The sequence below is a fragment of the Chenopodium album genome, chromosome 10 (genome assembly GCF_948465745.1).
Source record: "Chenopodium album chromosome 10, dcCheAlbu1.1, whole genome shotgun sequence".
Classification (NCBI taxonomy): domain Eukaryota; kingdom Viridiplantae; phylum Streptophyta; class Magnoliopsida; order Caryophyllales; family Amaranthaceae; genus Chenopodium; species Chenopodium album.
In genome coordinates this window covers 52,952,766-52,971,134 of record NC_137843.1, presented here as the reverse complement: position 1 = coordinate 52,971,134, position 18,369 = coordinate 52,952,766, and the positions used below count along the sequence as shown (strand labels likewise).

Genomic DNA, 18,369 nt, shown 5'->3' with positions numbered 1-18,369 from the left:
AATAGGTCTTTGAAAAGGGTCCTAGTGAACTGAAGCTTGAAGTTTGCCCAGATATGTCTTACACAATTTATGGTTTCTGCTTTGGGCACTACTTGGTTAAATGCTTCAAGTAATCCCTATTGGCAAACACACACAAACACACATCCAATTAGTAACATGTTAAGTAAGCAAATTCAGCAAATGTAAGTGAAAAAAATGTATGTAAATGAAGCTGGAATACCTTCTGTCTGTCTGACATAAAGGTCCATCCTTCACCTTCCTCACCAGACAAGTCTTTCATCAGCATTTGCAGAAACCAAACCCAAGTCTCAGTGTTTTCCACCTCTACAGTTGCCCAAGCAAATGGAAATATGTTGTTGTTTCCATCCTTCCCAACAGCAACTAAAATCTGTCCTGGGTATGCACCCTTCAAGTGACAGCCATCAACCCCTATGATAGGCCTACACCCCTTTGTAAACCCCTCTAACAAGCCATTCAGAGCCATATACATTCTCATGAATATAGGTGGCTCTGGCCCATCCAAACCATCAACTGCTACCCCCACCCTGCTGCCCTTGTTGTATTTGGTAATTGTTTTCCCATAATCCCAAACTCTCTCATATTCTTCAGCTGCAGAACCATAGATCTTGAGCTTTGCCCTAGCTCTAGCCAACCATGCAGTCCAATAAGTGATTTTAATCCCAGTTTCAATTAACACCCTCTGCCTAAAAGCTTTCAATTTCCAACTAGGATCAGCTTTCCAGTGCTCTATGTACTTATCTCCTAAGTACTCTGAATTCATCTTCTTGTTTGCTGTAGTTCTTACACAAGTGTGGTCTAGTCTCATAGAATAGATTACCCAGTAACTTTCCCTAGGATTGAACCTAACATACACTGTGAAAGGGCATTGGTTTTCACAGCTACACATGGGTTTTCTACAAGCCTTTGGATTCCATGGACATCCACATTTGAACTTGCAGTAAGTCCTAATTCTAGACTTATCATTGTGCAAGAAATAAAAGTCATACCTATTTTCTACAGCATGTTGTCTTAAAGCTTGCCTAGCAATAGTACTTGAAGTAAACCTCAGCCCCACCTTCAATGTAATTGGTTTGTTGAAATCAGTGAGGGCATTAAATGTTGTGTATGGTTCTTCTTCAGAATCTGAACCATGCAAGCTCCTTAGCTCCTCAGAATCATCACCTTCTTCTTCTCTCACTTCTGCCCTGCCTTGACCTGGAACCCCATCTCTTCTAAGCCCCTCTGCTAGACTGCTCTGTACCTCCTGCAATATACCATCCCCTCCCTTGCTAGCAAAAAATTTATCAACATTCAATTCACACTCTTCTTCACCAGGATTCCAATCAACATCTAAATCACTTGGCTCAGAACTGGATGAGCCAGATTCTTTGTCATCCTTTTCAAACAATCTCCTCTTTGTCTTCTTCACCTTCTTATGCTTATCACCCTTATCATGTTTCCTTGCCCTGCTCACTTTCTTACCCTTTCCTTTCTGTGCAACATGCTTCACCCTAGGACTAGATCTAATACCTTTCAAAGTGTTCACATGCCTATTGAACTCTCTCTCTGATATCAACACAGCCTCCTCAACCTCCCTAGGTTTTCTGATGGGTATTAATTTCTGAGGTTTGGGCTTGGAAATTTGTTGTGTAGTAGGCAAGTTGGGCTGAGATTGAGCTACAGTTGGGCCTTGCTGGTTGGGCCCAGGTTCACTAATTGTGAGGGATGGCAATTTTGCCCTATATGTTGGCATACTCAAAGGCAAAGATTCTGGTGTGGGCTCCAAAACAGGCTCAATTGTGCAATACAACTCCACTATCCCCATCTTATCAACAGTGTCCAGGAATTTGTCATTGTCCAAATCATTCTTAAACTCTCTCCTCCCACTGCCAAGTGTTCTTCCCTTCAGCCTATACCATAACTTAAACCTTTGGGGAACATCCATTCCTGCATCCCTAAACCCAGTAGCAGCAGTATATCTAAGTGTTGAAACCCTCATGTCTCTCACACTAACTCCAGTAGTTAAAAATGTCCAACCACCTTGATACTCTACGACCCTCCTATTTTTATGAGTCTTAGTAACAAATTCACCTCCTAATCTAATCCTTAAATCAACAAACTTGGGATATATACTTTCTTCCATACTGCAGCACCCAATGCAATAAAAAAAGCAAACAATATATAATCAATTGCTTGTGGTCAACAACATACACACCAAGCACAGTAAACAACAAAAACATAAGCATGCATAACAATTTTAAGCAATATTCTAATGCCAGACCAACCAATACTCAAATCGAAACATGCAGCTTTCAATTTAGGATGATTTCCACTAATTAAACAATAAAAAACCCTAATTTACAACTAATTGATGAATATAAAACCAGATTGCACAAATTAACATGCAAATACACTGTCAAGTTCTAGGGTTTGTCAACTACACTTTACAGCAAAAAATTACCTCGCTTTTTAACTCCGTTTTGCAATTTCCCCTTCAACAATGACGTCTCTAACCCTATGCTAGCCTCTTACAGCGCCAGGAATAATGTACTATTCTGGGCAATTTAGCAAGTACTTTGACCAAGAATAATGAGGAGAGAGAGAGAGGAAGTGACAAGAGAGAGTAAAATCTCAGAAATTTTTAGGTGGGTGAGGATGAATTGATGACATTAATGGTGAATGAGAGAGAAGATAGACAGGGGAGAAGAGTGTCGAAATAGAAATGAAAATAAGGAGGGAAATGGGAGGGGAAGGTAACTGATGGGCCCTACGTGACGTCACATGGCAGTTAAAAGGGGAGAAGGTGGTAAGTTTTGGTGTTTTGCAAAAGAGAAGGTGGTAATTTTCAAAAAAAAAAAAATACAAGGTGGTAATTGCTAAAATGACCAAAGTAGAAGGTGGTAATTGTCAAAATTTCCTTGAAAATTCCATATATAATAAAAAAAAAGAACGGAGGTAACAAATTCTATATATATGATTACACTATTATTTAGCTTAACATAAGCTCCTCATTTATATTAGTTTTTTTTTTTATATATATCTCATCACAACTTATCACTTACATTGTTTGGCGATGATAGTCACTTTTTCTCCACTTGTGCCCCACCTTTACACACTCTCTTAGCGCATTAATTAATTTATGCACTAATATTAGTGTTTCTTATGAGTCACAACTCACAACACACCAAACCATTTTTACTTTTGACAACACCAAACCAAAATTGGATAAAAGTAATAAATCATGACACATGATAGAGAATATAGAGAAACGAGTTTCATAAGGAACTACTTGATATCAAAATAAGATGAAATCTACTTACTACAACCCACAGTTTTCACATTTGCACCAAAAATAGTAAAATCAAACAATCCACAGTTTTAGTATGATCCTTAAATTTCGTCACATAATTTACTTCAAAATACATCATTTACCCAAACTATAATAATAAGTGCACCATTTCTTTGCTTTCATACCAACTTAAAACTTTTCCCTCCAATTCCTGCAAATTCAATGCCTATCCCAAGAATTCAGTTAAGCCACAATGGCGGGAGCATACCCGTTTTGGGGTTTGGCACCGCACCCGACCCACCGGTTGCGGCAGAGATAACCAAAACTGCCGTTCTCACGGCCATTGAGGCCGGTTACCGACATTTCGATACCGCTTGCCTTTACTATACGGAGCAACCTCTAGGAGAGGCCATTGCTCAAGCAATTAAGCAAGGCTTGATCACGTCTCGTGATGATCTCTTTATCACCTCTAAACTCTGGTGTAGTGATGGACACCGCGACCGCGTGGTCCCAGCGTTGCAAGCAACTTTGAGGTACATTAGGTTTTAAATTTTGAATCATGCTCTAACTAGAAGTTTTAATTTAGTTAGCTTTTTTCACCACGTAAAATATACCACGGTTGCATAAGATATTTTTTGTGTTAGATACTTAGAAATTTTATATTGCTAATAATAGATGTTAAGGTCAATTTGTGATGGAGTATTATATAGGAAGTATGTTTAATTCTTTACTTTACTTGTATCACGTTAACTCTGATAACATGTCATAATTGTAAAATTGTGTAACTTCCCATATTGCTAGTATGGTATATTATTTAGTTTTTATTTCAATAAAAATTGCTTGTTAAGTGTTTGATGAAATGTCTAATTGAAGAGGTGACAATGTACTCTCTATTATGATTTAGGAAGCTGAATTTAGATTACGTTGATCTGTATCTAATTCACTGGCCGGTAAGCTCGAAGCCGGGGGTGTACGAGTACCCAATAAAGAAGGATGATTTCATGGCAATGGATTACAAATCAGTTTGGGAAGGTATGGAAGAATGCAAGAAGCTTGGGCTAGCAAAGTCCATAGGAGTTAGCAATTTTTCGCGCACAAAATTGGCTCAAATATTATCATTTGCTACCATTCCTCCTGCTGTTAATCAAGTAAACTTTCAACCCAATAATTCAAACTTCAAATTTAAAGCATACTTTTATGAATTATACTATGCTATGATATTGAAATTTATATCATAATTTTGGTATGTAAAAGGTTGAGGTGAATCCGAGTTGGCAACAAAAGGAGATGATAGAATTTTGCAAGGCTAAAGGCGTTCTTGTAACGGCTTACTCGCCCTTAGGTGCATTTGGGACATTCTATGGCAGCAAGAATGTCATGGAATCGGATGTATTGAAAGAAATAGCCAATCGACGAAATAAATCTGTAGCTCAGGTACTTAAACAACACCTACATTATATTCAGCCTGAGTCACGTTTGCACACAAGTTGATTACACATCAAAAAATTGTCACCTTTCCTAAAATATTAGTGATTTAAAGGGTATATTTGTATAATCATGGCAAGCCTATCCTTTATAATTAAGGGTATATGAGAGTAAAACCTATTTCGGACAGAGTATCATTTTGAATAATTGAATTGTTTGTTCATTGTTAAATAACGTTTCTAGAAAAGTAAATGATTTGATCATGGATACCAAACTAATTCATACAGGTATGTTTGAGGTGGGGAGTGGAGCAGGGGATCGCAGTGGTGGTAAAGAGTTTCAACAAGGAAAGAATGAAGCAAAACCTCGACATATTCGATTGGGAATTGAGTGCTGAGGACCTTGAGAAGATCAGAAGAATTCCACAATATAGAGTGTGTAGAGGATTAGATTATACATCTAATTTTGGTCCTTTTGTAACAATTGAGGAACTCTGGGATGGAGAGATCTGATTTGAGTAATGAATGTAATGTGATTGACACAATCACACCAAGCTCTCTATAAAGAGTATGACCAAGCTATACTTGATTTAGCTGGTTTTTTTTTTTAAAAAAAAATAATAATTATTAAAATTGAAGTTTTGTTTATTTTTAATTTTGAAAGATTTTATGTGGTTTAATTGAGAGATACGGAGTAACAAAAGGACATGTAAATTAAATAGACAAAACTTTATTTGCAACTTCGTACAAATTGTACACCTTGGATACTACCCTTTAGAGCAACTCCAATGGTTGTAGCTAGAGACTTGCTTGCAATTTTCAAAAATCTCTAGCTAGTAGCTTGACCATTGGAGCTAAAAAATACAAATAGCTTGTCCAAGCAAATTAGGTTAAACAAGCTAATTTGCTTGAGAAAAAAGTTTTTAAAATTTTTGGAGATTAATATATTAAAATAATTAAATTAATAAAGCTAATTGAAAAGGTCAAGCTTATTTAAATAGCAAGCTAGTAGCTAACCATTGGGACATAAAATAGCTACAATGTGGATTAGCTTGAAATCATATATGGCATGACAAGCTAATTTAACAATTAGCTTGCCAATGGAGATGCTCTTAGTGTTAATAAACAAACTAAGGAAGGTGTCATGTACTAAATTTTGGAAGGTTTATGTGGTTTAATTGAGGGAGAATAACAAAAAGACGATGTGAAATAGATGGAACTTTATTCGCAACATCGTACAATTGCACATCAGATATATACTACCCTTAAGTGTTTAACAAACTAAGAAAAGTGTCATATACTAAATTTAAAACGTAATTGTGAATGTTTGATAAAGTGCAACTAATCTAAATTATCGTTAAAGTTTTTATTACGTGTAGATACACTTCTCACAAGCGTAATGTAATCAACTAATAACTATGAAGCCCAAAAACCAAATAAATAAATAAATAAATAAATAAATAAAGAAAAAGAACAATCACTTCTCACAAGAGTAATGTAATTTAAATGATAGTAATATTATAACCACCTATATCCCTATATGATTTAGATGAGAATATTTGACAGAATATCTTAGTAATGATATTAACTTTTTGTTTAGTTTACCAAACTGTCAAAACATATAATTTTTTTTTTTACAAAGTATTGACTTATATATTATAATTATAGTTTGCTAGTTTCATACTTGACAGATAAGAAAATCCATTCAACGTAACATACACCGTCCCACGTCTAGACAGCTAGAAACAAATAGACAATCCTAACATAACTCTCCTACATTTATCTATCCATCTTCCAAGTTATTTAACAGCTTTCTTCATCATCAAAAACCTCTCGTAATTCGATTCATATTCATTTTTGTTGAAGTCCTTAAAGACAGGAAAAGAAAATATGGCAGGGCATGGTTCATACTCAAACTCGTGGGCGGATCAATGGGATTTTAACAATAATAATGAAGATCAATCTTCTTCTCTTAATAAGAAGGGAAACAGCAACAATGGGAGTAAAACTAAAAGTTTGACGAAGAAATTGTCAAAGAAATTCGGCGAAAGCTTTAACAAGACGAAGGAGGTGTCGGCGAATGGAATGGAGAAGACCAAAGAATCGGTTTCTAAGGGGATGAGGAAGGCAAAGGATTCTACTTCAGGTAGCATTTCTTGGGTTGTTCAGAAATTCCGCAGAAACACTCACAAATAGTTGTATACATGTACAATCTATTTATTTGTTCTTTTATTGAGTGATTGAATTGATTGACTTTGTTTTGCATTTCATTGTGTGTTTGTTGACGCGGTATATTTTTGATGTATAGGAAGTTACAAAAGACTGTAATGTAATGGAGATTCAATCTTCAGCATTGATGCTGGAATGACATTTCATGTTTGGGGTTGTGATTGTAAGATTATTGGATTTCAAGTATTTGAGACTTGAGCATATACTTCGTATTTTGCATTGATGAATGGATGTTACTTATTGTATGTGTAGTTGTGTCTTTTTAAGCTTGAGGTTTGATCTTTGCCGAGTATTAGTCTGTAAATAGCATAGGAATATACTCCAATTCCAAATCTAATCATGGGACAGGCCTAAAAAAATTGGTACAATGATGCTTATTGCTGATTCGCCGTAAGCCAAACAGTTTGCACACAACTCCTAACTCCTCCCAGATGGCAACAGACATTTGCAACAAAAGATACAGACAGAAATTCAAAAACATGGAAAGAAAAGCATGTCAGGAGATCTACATAGGTAGTTTTGTATTCAGTATGAGGCGCTAATTCAGATCAAAATTTCAAATGTGAGATTGATAATCTCAAGTGAGTCGATTCTCAAAGGGAAATGATTTTGGCACACCCCTATTTGAGAAGAGCACATAGGGGTGTGCCAAAATCAATTAAGGGTGTGCCAAAATCAATTTCCATTCTCAACACCTGAGAGTTACATCCTCAACAACTTACATTTGTAGCCGTCAAGTTTAAAGCATTGTCATAGTCAAAGCTCTCCATCCCAGAGCTCTTCAAGTGTCTTAAAAGGCCCTTTCTTTGATAGATAAGGCCAGCCAGTGACCCCTCTACTCTGAGGGATTCCCCTGATTTTTTCATGGTCTTCTTCAGTCAATTCCCAGTCAAAAATCATAAGGTTTTCTTTCATTCTCTCATTATTGAAACTCTTAACAACTATAGTAATTCCCTGCTCATGTGCCCATCTCAAGCATACCTGCAATTCCCAAAGATAAAAGTGACACTTTGAGGGGATAAGGAATGAAGAGAGAGGATGACAGCAGAGATTAGAAGATCTCTGGTATTACAGCGACAATATAGCATTCTGATTACCCCTTTTAAGCCTTTAGGACTGCTTTGGTAAATGGTATTGATAATGAGTTTGTGTGCACTTTTACCAAAAACAAAATCTACTCAAATGTCTATGGCAAAGCGATTCCAACCTCCAACTATGAGTTTCACTTCATAAAATTCCATCACCAGTTTTTATTTTTTCGAGCTAGTATCAATTATTAAATGGTAATGATGATTGATGAAGGAAATACATAAAACCATTGCATTACAATCAAATTGTCAGTGAAATTGTCTTACATAATGACTCAAATATACTAACATTAGAGCCATTTATCACTGATTACTAAACAAAACCTAAACATCATTTTCCCAATTTCAATCTACTTGAGAATTTCTTATTCCATTGAAATTCAAAGGACATTACTTCATAATGTTAAAATACTATAGAAGTCATTAAATTAATATCCAGGCAAATAGTTACAGAGAGCTTTTGGTATATCCATGCGACAAGGCAACAACTTACTTTTAGTTATGATAGTAACATACGTATATGCAGACATCACATTACATGCAATGTATAGAATGTGAAGACCTTAAAAATAAGGTGTAAAAGGCAAGTACCTGAGGTATAGACTTTCCTTTAGATTTGGCAATCTCCTGAAGCACTTCAGATTCCAATATCCTGTTGCTGCCGTAGAAGGTTCCTATGGCTCCTAATGGAGAATAAGCTGTTATAAGAATACCATTTTCCTTGCACAAGTCTATCAGCTTCTTCTGTTGCCAAAATGGACTAACCTCCACCTTTAATTTTCAAATCATGGATGCCCTAGGTTAGATGATGATCTGACTTTGCACATATTTAAGGAGATAAAGGCAAGCTCTGAACTACATGCTAATATGCTATCAATCCCAATTCTAACTCTGAGTCCATCATAATGACTCATAGGATTACAGGAATGTATAAAGAATTTGTAGCGTATTAGCATTAAGACCCTGAAGTAAATAGTAATTGCATTAGATATGTTAAGATTTCAGGACAGTTATACATGACAAGCGTATTAGTTACGTAATTTATATACTCAGAGATCCTAGAGAACTAGAGGTGTTTACTATGTTGCAAGCTTTGATGACATTGAAGCAGTAATACATCTGCCTTCTTCAAGAAAAATTTCAGGTGCAGACTGTACAGTACACCAAAGCATCAAAAGAAGAATAATTTCAAATCATATTTCTTAATCATATGGAATGAACAGCAGGTTGAGACTGCTGTATAAAGTCCAACTTAACTAATTCTTACCAAAAAAAAAAAAAAAAAAAAAAAAAAAAAACAACGCAGCTTTCATAAATCATAAGACTCAGGAACACCCCAGAAATAGAAAAGTTATCCTCCTGTTCTATCTGTAGCACAAAACACCCAATCCTAGAACCATTTTAAGAAGTATATCCAAACCCTTTAGAGGTGCACAAAACTATACTGCAGATAAGTTCTCTACACTAAAGATTAATGAAATCAAGAAATGGACTATTTCCCGTCTCCTAAGTGAACATATTATTAATATATTTACCCTGTAGATGAATATAAGAACATAAACAAGTCTTCTTAATTTATTAATGCTCCCTCTACAGATTCTGCCCCCCTTTTTTTTTTGGAATAAATGGAGTTGAACTGACGTGAGTTGAGCTGAGCTAAGCATAACATAACTGAATTCAATGGAGTTAAACTGTACTGATTACTGAAAATAGTAATAACATTGAACTAAATGGAGCAAAAGTGAATCAAACTTAGTAGAGCAGAATTGAATTCAACTTAATAGAGTTAAGTCTAAATGGAAAGGAAATTACAGACCTTAAACAGTGATAAATGAAGAGCTACCATTGGGAAAAAAAAAACACTTAACTTGATTAACAGCAGGTGGGATTTTAGCTATAGCCAGAAGTTCATTGAGCTTCTTACAGGAAAAATTGCTAACTCCAATGCATTTAGCAAGGCCAAGCTTCTGGCATTCTTCCAAAGCTGCCCAAACACCTTGAAAATCCATGGGAAGAAAATCGTCCTCCTTTATTGGAAAATCATTTTTACCAGGTTGACAGCTTAGTGGCCAGTGAATCAAATACAAATCAATCCACTCCATTTTTAAATTCCTACAAAAACACCCCCATATTAACTAGTTATTCAGGGTTGGAGTATGCATATATATTCTCTGGGGAAGTGGTATCTTGATGTTTGAAACTGAGTGAACATGAGTAAATTCTAATTTTACAATGTTAGATTGTTAATAAGAGAATTGTTGCTAAGATAAACATCCAAATATGAGTAAATCTTTCAAATTTTCTTTGTCTGATTTGGTTTCCATTATAGTCCCTTTCAATCAATCAAAGATCTATGACAAACTAATCATTAAGCAAGTTAAAACCTAAACTCATTCTCTATCATAATGAATTGAGGAGATAACTAGCATGAACGGATTACATTGGCTACTCCATCTACTACCAGTAATTACAACAGAATCCTGTTGTGCTTTTATGTCGTGAGACTCTCCTCTAACACAAATTCCACAGCTTATGCTTAGCCTATGATAGGATTGTCAAGCTCCTCAGATAGATATACATTGCCATCTATCCAACACTTTATTTTGCTTTAGTTACATACTTACATCCAATTTACAAAACATTACTTCCCAAGTATATTTTACTATTATCTCCTATTTCTATGGATTTCTAATTTCATTAATGAAAAACCAAATAAGTGAATATCAAAATTTTCATAACTTTGCTTTTCTACATATATCCATATTGTACTTTGAATTATGGTTTGCTTAATACTAAAAGGCAGTTTTTAACAGAGCACATCTACAAAGTCACATTTCTACACCCACTCCCAAACACCACCTTCATTAGTTAATCCTTGCAACACCTTACTATTAACATACTCTAGTTTGACTATATACGGAGTAATAGTTTTTACACACTAAAAGTAAATAAACTAAGTACATGGAAATAGTGTGTAATTTCAAAATATCAACTTTGGATACTCCATAACTTTAGAAATTCTAAAGTTATCACAGCTTTAGTCATATATTATATGACTATAATAAACTCCGTTGCTAATAAATTGTGTTTGGATAGTACATTTTATACCAACAAAGAAATATTATTGAAAACAATAAAATAAAAATTCTTGTTGGTACTAATGAATAAGTATTGGTATAAAAAAATTTATGACATCAAAAGGTAAACACATTTTAGTATCAACTGAGTTAATTATAGTCCAATCTAATTAAAGCTATTATAGATTAAAAAAAAAAAATCTCCCTTAACATGTTTTTATCGAGAATTAAAAATGCTAGTAGTTAAAATTGTACTTCAAAAGTACCACTTATGAAGTAGTCCCTCCGTTTATAAATATTTGCTCCACTTTTTTTTTTCCGATCGTTTTTGAATAATTTTTTATTTGAAATGTTACGACAAGTTTAATTCATTTCTTTCACGTACTAGACCCAACATAAACTATATATTATTAATTACATATTCTCTCTCCTCAAATTTTCACTGCTATCTTTATTTTTTATAGGTTTTTATTCTTCTACCTACCCCACTACCTTCATATTTTATTACTTTTTCCAATTACTCCTAACACTTCACGCATGGAAAAATTAAACAAGTATTTAAAAACGGAAGGATTACTCCGTATACCATTAAAAAAATTCTGAAAATACAAAAATCCTATGTATTTGCCAATCATGCATCCTGATCGTTCATACAAGAACTCGACACTGAATTAAGAACAACTTAAACAGATTGCCTGACTCGGCAGTAATTTCAAATCAATGTGATATAAAGACACACAACATTGACATTAAATTTAGGAAAATGTTATACATAGCCTTAACGATACATATAAGCATTAAATTTACGCTTAAAATTCATAAAAATATAAGCACTAAGTAAACTGATTTACGCTGTGTTTTTATCAAATTTCTAATTTTATATAATTTCTAAGAGTGTATTTAATACTTATATACAGCCCTTAGGGCTACATATAGCATTACCTAAAATTTATACCTGAGGGATTTTTGGAGGCCAGGAACAACGAGGTTAGGGTGAGCATCACCACACCAAAGCTTAGAAGTCATAAAGAGCTCATCTCTGGATTGGAGCAGGCCCAAACTCAAAGCCTCTTGGACCGCATCACCAATGGGCTGCTCCGATTTATACTTATGGGCCGTATCGAAGTGTCGATAGCCTACTTCAATGGCCCGCACCACCGCTGACTTCATTTCATCCGCCGATACTGGAGGATCTACGGCAGTGCCTAAGCCGATGACGGGGATGCTTCGTTCTCCATGACTAAGTTTGATTTGTGGGACTCGAAGTTGACTCAGTGGACTTGTCATATTTGACTGAGTTGTGAGGTGGATTGCTCGTAGTCTTAGTGGGTCAACTCGGATCATATGATTTCGGAGATTTTTGTTCTTTTTAATTGTGGGGTTGTTTCTGTGTTTCTTTTGGGAAATTGATGAGTTTGCCAATTGAAAAGGGTTATTTTTAGACAATCGCATTTTCAAACTATCTAGATCTGATTTTTAATTTTTTTTTTAATTATTTATTTATTTTTTTTTATTATATGATATGAAATCAAAGAAAAAACTTTCTTGACAAAGTAGTTTTTTTTTTTTTTTTTTTTTTTTTTTTTTTTTTTTTTTTTTTTTTTTAAATAAAGAATAAAGTTATTGAATCAATGGGTTCAGTGCTCATTATTAGGGTTGTTCAAAGTGCGATCTAGGCCGTACCAAATCGCACTTTTGCGGTTTGAAAATTGCGGTGCGATTTTACGATTTGGTGCGGTTTCCGAAAATGACCAAACTACACTTTTGTGGTTTGGTACGGTTTCCAAAACATTTTAAACCAACCCGTACTTTGATGTGGTTTGCGGTTTAGACTGTCAAACCACAAACCGTTATACCAATTTTATACTATTTCTACTAAAAAAATATATAAAATAACTTAAATTATGTTTTACTATCAACTAATTAAAAGTTAAAAAGAATTAAATATTTAAATTATAAATTAATAATCACAAAATAAAATTAAAATTGTTTTTTTTTTTAAATATTTATAAATTTTCTTTAAAATGTGGAATGTGGTGCGGTTTGGTTATAAGTGCGGTTTGAAAAAAATGCAAACCGCAATTTGCGGTTTGGTGCAGTTTGGGATCCAAACCGCACCGCGAATACTCCTACTTGTTATGGTTCTCATATTCTCTCAGAAATTCAAAATTGTTTTTAAGGATATGTTGGTTCGTCAACGTTTTTTTTTTTTTTTTTTAAGTTGTTTTTAACACAAAAAAAAATGTCAATTACAGCCATTTAAAGTTTGTATTTTGCAAATTGCAGTTATTTGAAAAAAAAATGCAAATTGCATCCCAAAATTACTTATAAATTATAAATTGTCACCCAATTCAATTTTTTCATCGATTTGTGCGTTAAAAAAATATTCCCTTTAGGTTTTGGGGGCCATTTTACGTCTTAAGGGCCTAAATTGAGTTTGAAATTGACAAAAATTTTACGTAAGCTTGAACAACATATTCTTATTAACGTTAGAGGATCTAGGATATGGAGAAATCAAGAATGGTTCCATCCCCCCCCCCCCCTAAACAATTGAAGGGGGTTCGATTCCTCATCCTCTTAGGCCCTGTTCTTTAGATCTGTTCTGTTTTTCTCTATCCTACTCTGCTTTGCTCTGCCTGCTATACTTTACTGAAATCTGCTCTGCTATGTATGCAGTGTGTGGAAGCCTTGATCTGCTCTTCTCTGCTGAAATCTGTTCCGCTATGCACTGCTCTGCTGATCCTGCTCTGCCCAAAAGTTCAAAAGAACAGGGCCTTATTCTTGTGATAGGGGGTAGAGGGCTTTCTCATGTATCTTATCGTTCAAAAAAAAAAAAAAATCTTAACTTTACCAATAAATAGCTCAAACATACATTACCATTACTTGGTTAGTCCCTTACCATCCTTAACTAAAAGGCCAATACTGTATGAATCAAAATAGGCCATTACTACACTCTCAAACAAAAAAAAAGGGCCATTACTATAAATTACAAGTAACTACTCCCTCTGTGTTTTAATAAGTGTTACACTTTAATTAGACCGACACATAGTTTTAGGCAATATAATGGACTTAAATAAAATAAGAGGTAAGTGGGGTAGTTGAAATATTAAAAAAAATTGTAAAAGAAAGATTGCTAGTGAGATTAATAATTTATTGAAAAGTAATGAATGTGATAGAAGAGAAATAATTAAAAAAAAAATAATAGTTGTAGGTTTGGGTAGGGATCGGAGGAGAGAGATATTATAATTAAATGTATCTTTTTGCCAAAAATGAAAGTGTAACACTTATTAAAACACGATCGCATTTAGTGAGAGCCAACTCTTCATTCAGTTCAGTTCCTAATTCATGACAGGTGGTATAAAACAATTTTTAATTTTTTTTTGGTGGTAAAATAAAACTTTTGAAATTTTTGGTAGTAGAAAACAATTTGTGTTTTTTTTTTTTTGTGGTAAAAGTCAAAAAATTCTATATACTTCCTCCGTTCTTTTTTTTTATTGCACCATAAGGGATTTCACGCTTGCCAATGCATTACTTTAGCTATCAATATCTTCAATTATACTTTTGTAAAAATTATAAATTTGATATTTGAAAAGTAGAGTTCGATACAAATCTAACTAAATCCCACATGACTATATTTTTCCTAATGTATAAATCACAAATGATGGTCAAAGAAGATTAAGTGAATATTGTAAAAGTCCAAATGGTGCAATAAAATAAAAACGGAGGAAGTAATAACATTTATTTATTTTATAGAGGTGAAAAAATTAAGTCAACCATGGTATGTGAATAGTGCCAAAATCAAAGTGATGCATTTAAAAAAAAAATGAAGGGAGTACTTCCTCCATTATTTTAATATTGCACCACTTGTCTTTTAAGAAAGTTTCATAAATATTAGGACAAAAAATATCTCTGTTCACACTAGAAATACCCAATATACCCTTAATATTACACACTTATTATTTAGTCTATGTTACATCACATGGATACTTTAGGATTGGGATTCCCTTACCAATTAGGATTCATTTGTTGACATGCCGCCTTGTTTTTCTTCCTGTTAGAACTTAAAGCTTTGCATTTTAGTTTCAGATTACCAATTTCATTCAACATACACCTTCTTTTTCCAGTAAGGTCCTCCACTTCTCTATGCAATGAGCTTATTTCACCCTTCATCAGTTTATTGTCCAAAAGAAGTTGGTTGATAACATCCTTCTGCCATTTACTCCTATCTTCTTCATCCACCCACTCAAAACACTTACACCCATTGACTAAGTTTTAGGATCATAGAACTTGCAGGCTTTGAACTTCCTACCTAGATTCTCTCTTGTCCACGTGATCAATCTTGCCATGGGAACTCCACAATCACACTTGCTTTGCTTAGAAGGAGAAGGCCTACTGAAAGCCATATTACTCTGCAATTTACAGCAATGAGCTCAGATATTGACTAAATTATGTTGTAATTAGCATAAACAGACCTTGGTATGGTCAATTTACTTATCGCTAAAAAATCCCTAATTCAATTAACATATGAACACTAGAAATTTTAACCCAACAAATTTACTGCTAGCTATTTCAGTCAATTATAATGTTAATTAACCATTGTAGGGATGATTTCAAGCATCCCACACTTGAGCCCCACTGTGATCATACACTTAAGTATGGTGGCGTCCAAAGGGAAAGAAGCTAGAGCAAAAGAGTCTCTAAAAAGTTATAGGAACTTGTAAATCATTCACAGGGTGAAGGTTATACCCCTTCACGATCCATGAGATCGCTAACTCCATAGTGATCTTGAACCATGACTGGATATTCGGGGATGAAGGTACAAATACAACCTAAAAGAGATTGAACCTGCCCTAAATAGGCCTCTACTTTATCCTTCTCATATTCATGTGCGCTTTTCGTCAACATACAATCAATATATTAATTCTAAAACTATTTAATCTATGTTGGTTGATTATTAATGCACAAACAATTCTATTATTGGCGATCTTTTGAATTAAAATCACATTAGCCTAAATAAAATTATTAATTATCTTATTAAGCATGATTTTCAAGTACAAATTCCTTTTAAACCTGCAAGAGAGGGCGTGATCAAGCAATAACAATAATATCAAGCAACATAATAATATTGATACAACAAATCATCATCATCATAAAATTCTCAAGGCATAATATTATTAGCAAGATCCTAGCCATGATACTAAAATAACAAATCCTATAAAAATCAAAGCTTTATTCCTAACACGATACTAGAGACATACACGATATAAGAAATAGGAAGCAACCTAATCATGATACTATAAAACAATAAATAAAATCCTAACATGATACTAGGAATTAAAATAATCTAAGCATGCTTTCTGAAGATATATAGCAATGAACTTACTCACTTTGTTGCCTCGTATCTCTTTCTATCAAAACAATACACATGTTAGTAACTTTAATAAAATATTAAATCAAATAATTAATTTAAATAATTGAAATAGGGATTCGGGACCAAACCCTCAGAAATTATCAACCTTTCACGTCTAGGTGAAGACAACTTCGAGCTTGGCTAGGTGTGTCTAAGTCTCGTGATGGAGGAATATTGTATTTGAAAAAGCAAGACTTAGAAAGAGGGAGAAAGAACAAGCTTCTAGCTTTTTAGAGAGAAAAGAGAATAGAATAGATGATTGTTGATGATTAAAAATGGGGAAATATCAACCTTTTTTATAGAGATAAACGACTGTATACAATAGAAAAGAGTCAGAATTTCAATCGGAGTAAAGTTGGTCTGTCGCGACGCGACATCTCTGTCGTTTGGCGACAGGCCTGTCGTTCAGCGACAGGTTTGTAGCAGCGCGATGGTGCTGTATGATAAATTTCCGTACGGAGTCCGTTTTCCAATATAATTGGGATTAATAAGAGTCCGTACTTATCTTTAAAAATCAGATTTTAATCTTTTAAAACACTTGTTTTATTCCAAATAAAATCCTTTATCTTTTCAAAATCAAATAAAATATAATTATTAATCCTAATCCCATTAGAATTTAAAATAATATTCTAGATTATTCCAGAAAATTTAAGTAATTCCTAATGACTTTAGGAATAATAATTAATGGACCCTCCACTTGATCATCGGGTCACCCATAAAACTTATTAAGATCCACTTTAGTATTTTGGCCATCACTTCCTCATTATTCATCGGAATTGGGGTTATAATATATCGTTGGAAAGCTCTTTTCAAACCCCATCCAACTACACCATTATTGGACCCATATCAAGGACCAAACTAAACTGGACTGAACGTTTTCATAAACAGGATGCGAAAAGAAAGATTTTCAAAAATAGAAAGAACTATTTTATTAAAAATAGAGAAATCACGAGAGTCTTTCACATTTCACCTCGTTCGATAATTAATGACGTGATAAGTACTCATCATTGGGTTTGGTTTTTGGGGAGACACAATGAAGTGTCTACAACCATTCAATTTAATAAAATATGACAATTACCCTAACTATTGGATTGTAGAACCCTAAATCCAACATTCACATACATTTGGGAAAAATAATTCAATTTTAAAGTTCCAAAAATAAAACCTTTTTCGTGCTTCAATTACCTTCAAATTTCAGTACTTTGCCTTCTAATTACCTCCGTTTCACGATTTAAAGGTTTGATTTAAGAGATTTTTAGTTTTTAGATGTTTGGTTTTCAATTGGTGCTTAATTGGATGAACTCCATGATTTTATTGAAGAGTTCGTTGATTAGAAGTCAACAAACAAGAAAGTTGACAGATATAGCCGTTGGAGTGGGCCCCATTAACATCTATAGTTATAGAATAGTGAAGGTTGTAGAAAAATAAAAAGAATTAGAGTTTGAATGGTAGTTAAATAAAAAAATTAAAAAAAATCTTTAAAGTAGTTATTTTCAAAACCGGGCATTTTAAAGGTAGCAAATTACAAAAATTTCCAAATAATAATAATAAAATGAAAAAAAAATAGATAAAAGACAAGGAAGAGATCAACAAAATAAAAAACAACATTATATTTTCTTTGTATAAAAACAACACTATATTTTCTTTATATAAAAACAACACTCAACTCTGTTCTCCTGAGATTATTATTACATAGAACAAATTTATAAGCAGATGTAAAGTTGGGAGATACAATATCAGTTCATCTTTAGTTTTTTTTTACCCAATGACAATAATAATAATAGTATTAAAATATACTACGTATTAATTAATAGTGTTGTGGTGGAAAAGTTTGTGAATAAATTGAGATAAT

The 18,369-nt window shown here is 33.7% G+C and overlaps 2 protein-coding genes across 2 annotated transcripts; one reads left to right on the top strand and one right to left on the bottom strand.

The window, feature by feature from the left end:
* Window positions 1-4,259: 4,259 nt before the first annotated feature.
* On the top strand, window positions 4,260-5,252 carry LOC145564097 ((1S)-1,7-diacetoxy-luvungin A aldo-keto reductase-like). The gene is made up of 3 exons (XM_081624439.1): window positions 4,260-4,437; window positions 4,544-4,723; window positions 5,002-5,252. Exons 1-3 carry the CDS (start codon window positions 4,291-4,293, stop codon window positions 5,224-5,226), a joined length of 552 nt encoding a protein of 183 aa, XP_081480565.1. The 5' UTR covers window positions 4,260-4,290; the 3' UTR covers window positions 5,227-5,252.
* Window positions 5,253-7,320: 2,068 nt separating this feature from the next.
* On the bottom strand, window positions 7,321-12,470 carry LOC145564095 (non-functional NADPH-dependent codeinone reductase 2-like). The gene is made up of 4 exons (XM_081624438.1): window positions 12,063-12,470; window positions 9,899-10,142; window positions 8,622-8,801; window positions 7,321-7,923 (listed from the first exon to the last, which is right to left on the bottom strand). Exons 1-4 carry the CDS (start codon window positions 12,449-12,451, stop codon window positions 7,699-7,701), a joined length of 1,038 nt encoding a protein of 345 aa, XP_081480564.1. The 5' UTR covers window positions 12,452-12,470; the 3' UTR covers window positions 7,321-7,698.
* Between the last annotated feature and the right edge of the window lie 5,899 nt (window positions 12,471-18,369).

What these genes read in the sequence shown, in the direction of transcription:
- LOC145564097 (XM_081624439.1), top strand. Translation starts at nt 4,291, where the DNA reads ATGGCAATGGATTACAAATCAGTTTGGGAAGGTATGGAAGAATGCAAG. An exon ending in TTCCTCCTGCTGTTAATCAA is followed by an intron (nt 4,438 to 4,543) that starts GTAAACTTTCAA and finishes GGTATGTAAAAG; the next exon opens with GTTGAGGTGAATCCGAGTTG. An exon ending in GAAATAAATCTGTAGCTCAG is followed by an intron (nt 4,724 to 5,001) that starts GTACTTAAACAA and finishes TAATTCATACAG; the next exon opens with GTATGTTTGAGGTGGGGAGT.
- LOC145564095 (XM_081624438.1), bottom strand. Translation starts at nt 12,451, where the DNA reads ATGATCCGAGTTGACCCACTAAGACTACGAGCAATCCACCTCACAACT. An exon ending in TCCCACCTGCTGTTAATCAA is followed by an intron (nt 8,802 to 9,898) that starts GTTAAGTGTTTT and finishes TGAAAATTAAAG; the next exon opens with GTGGAGGTTAGTCCATTTTG. An exon ending in AAGGAAAGTCTATACCTCAG is followed by an intron (nt 7,924 to 8,621) that starts GTACTTGCCTTT and finishes TGGGAATTGCAG; the next exon opens with GTATGCTTGAGATGGGCACA.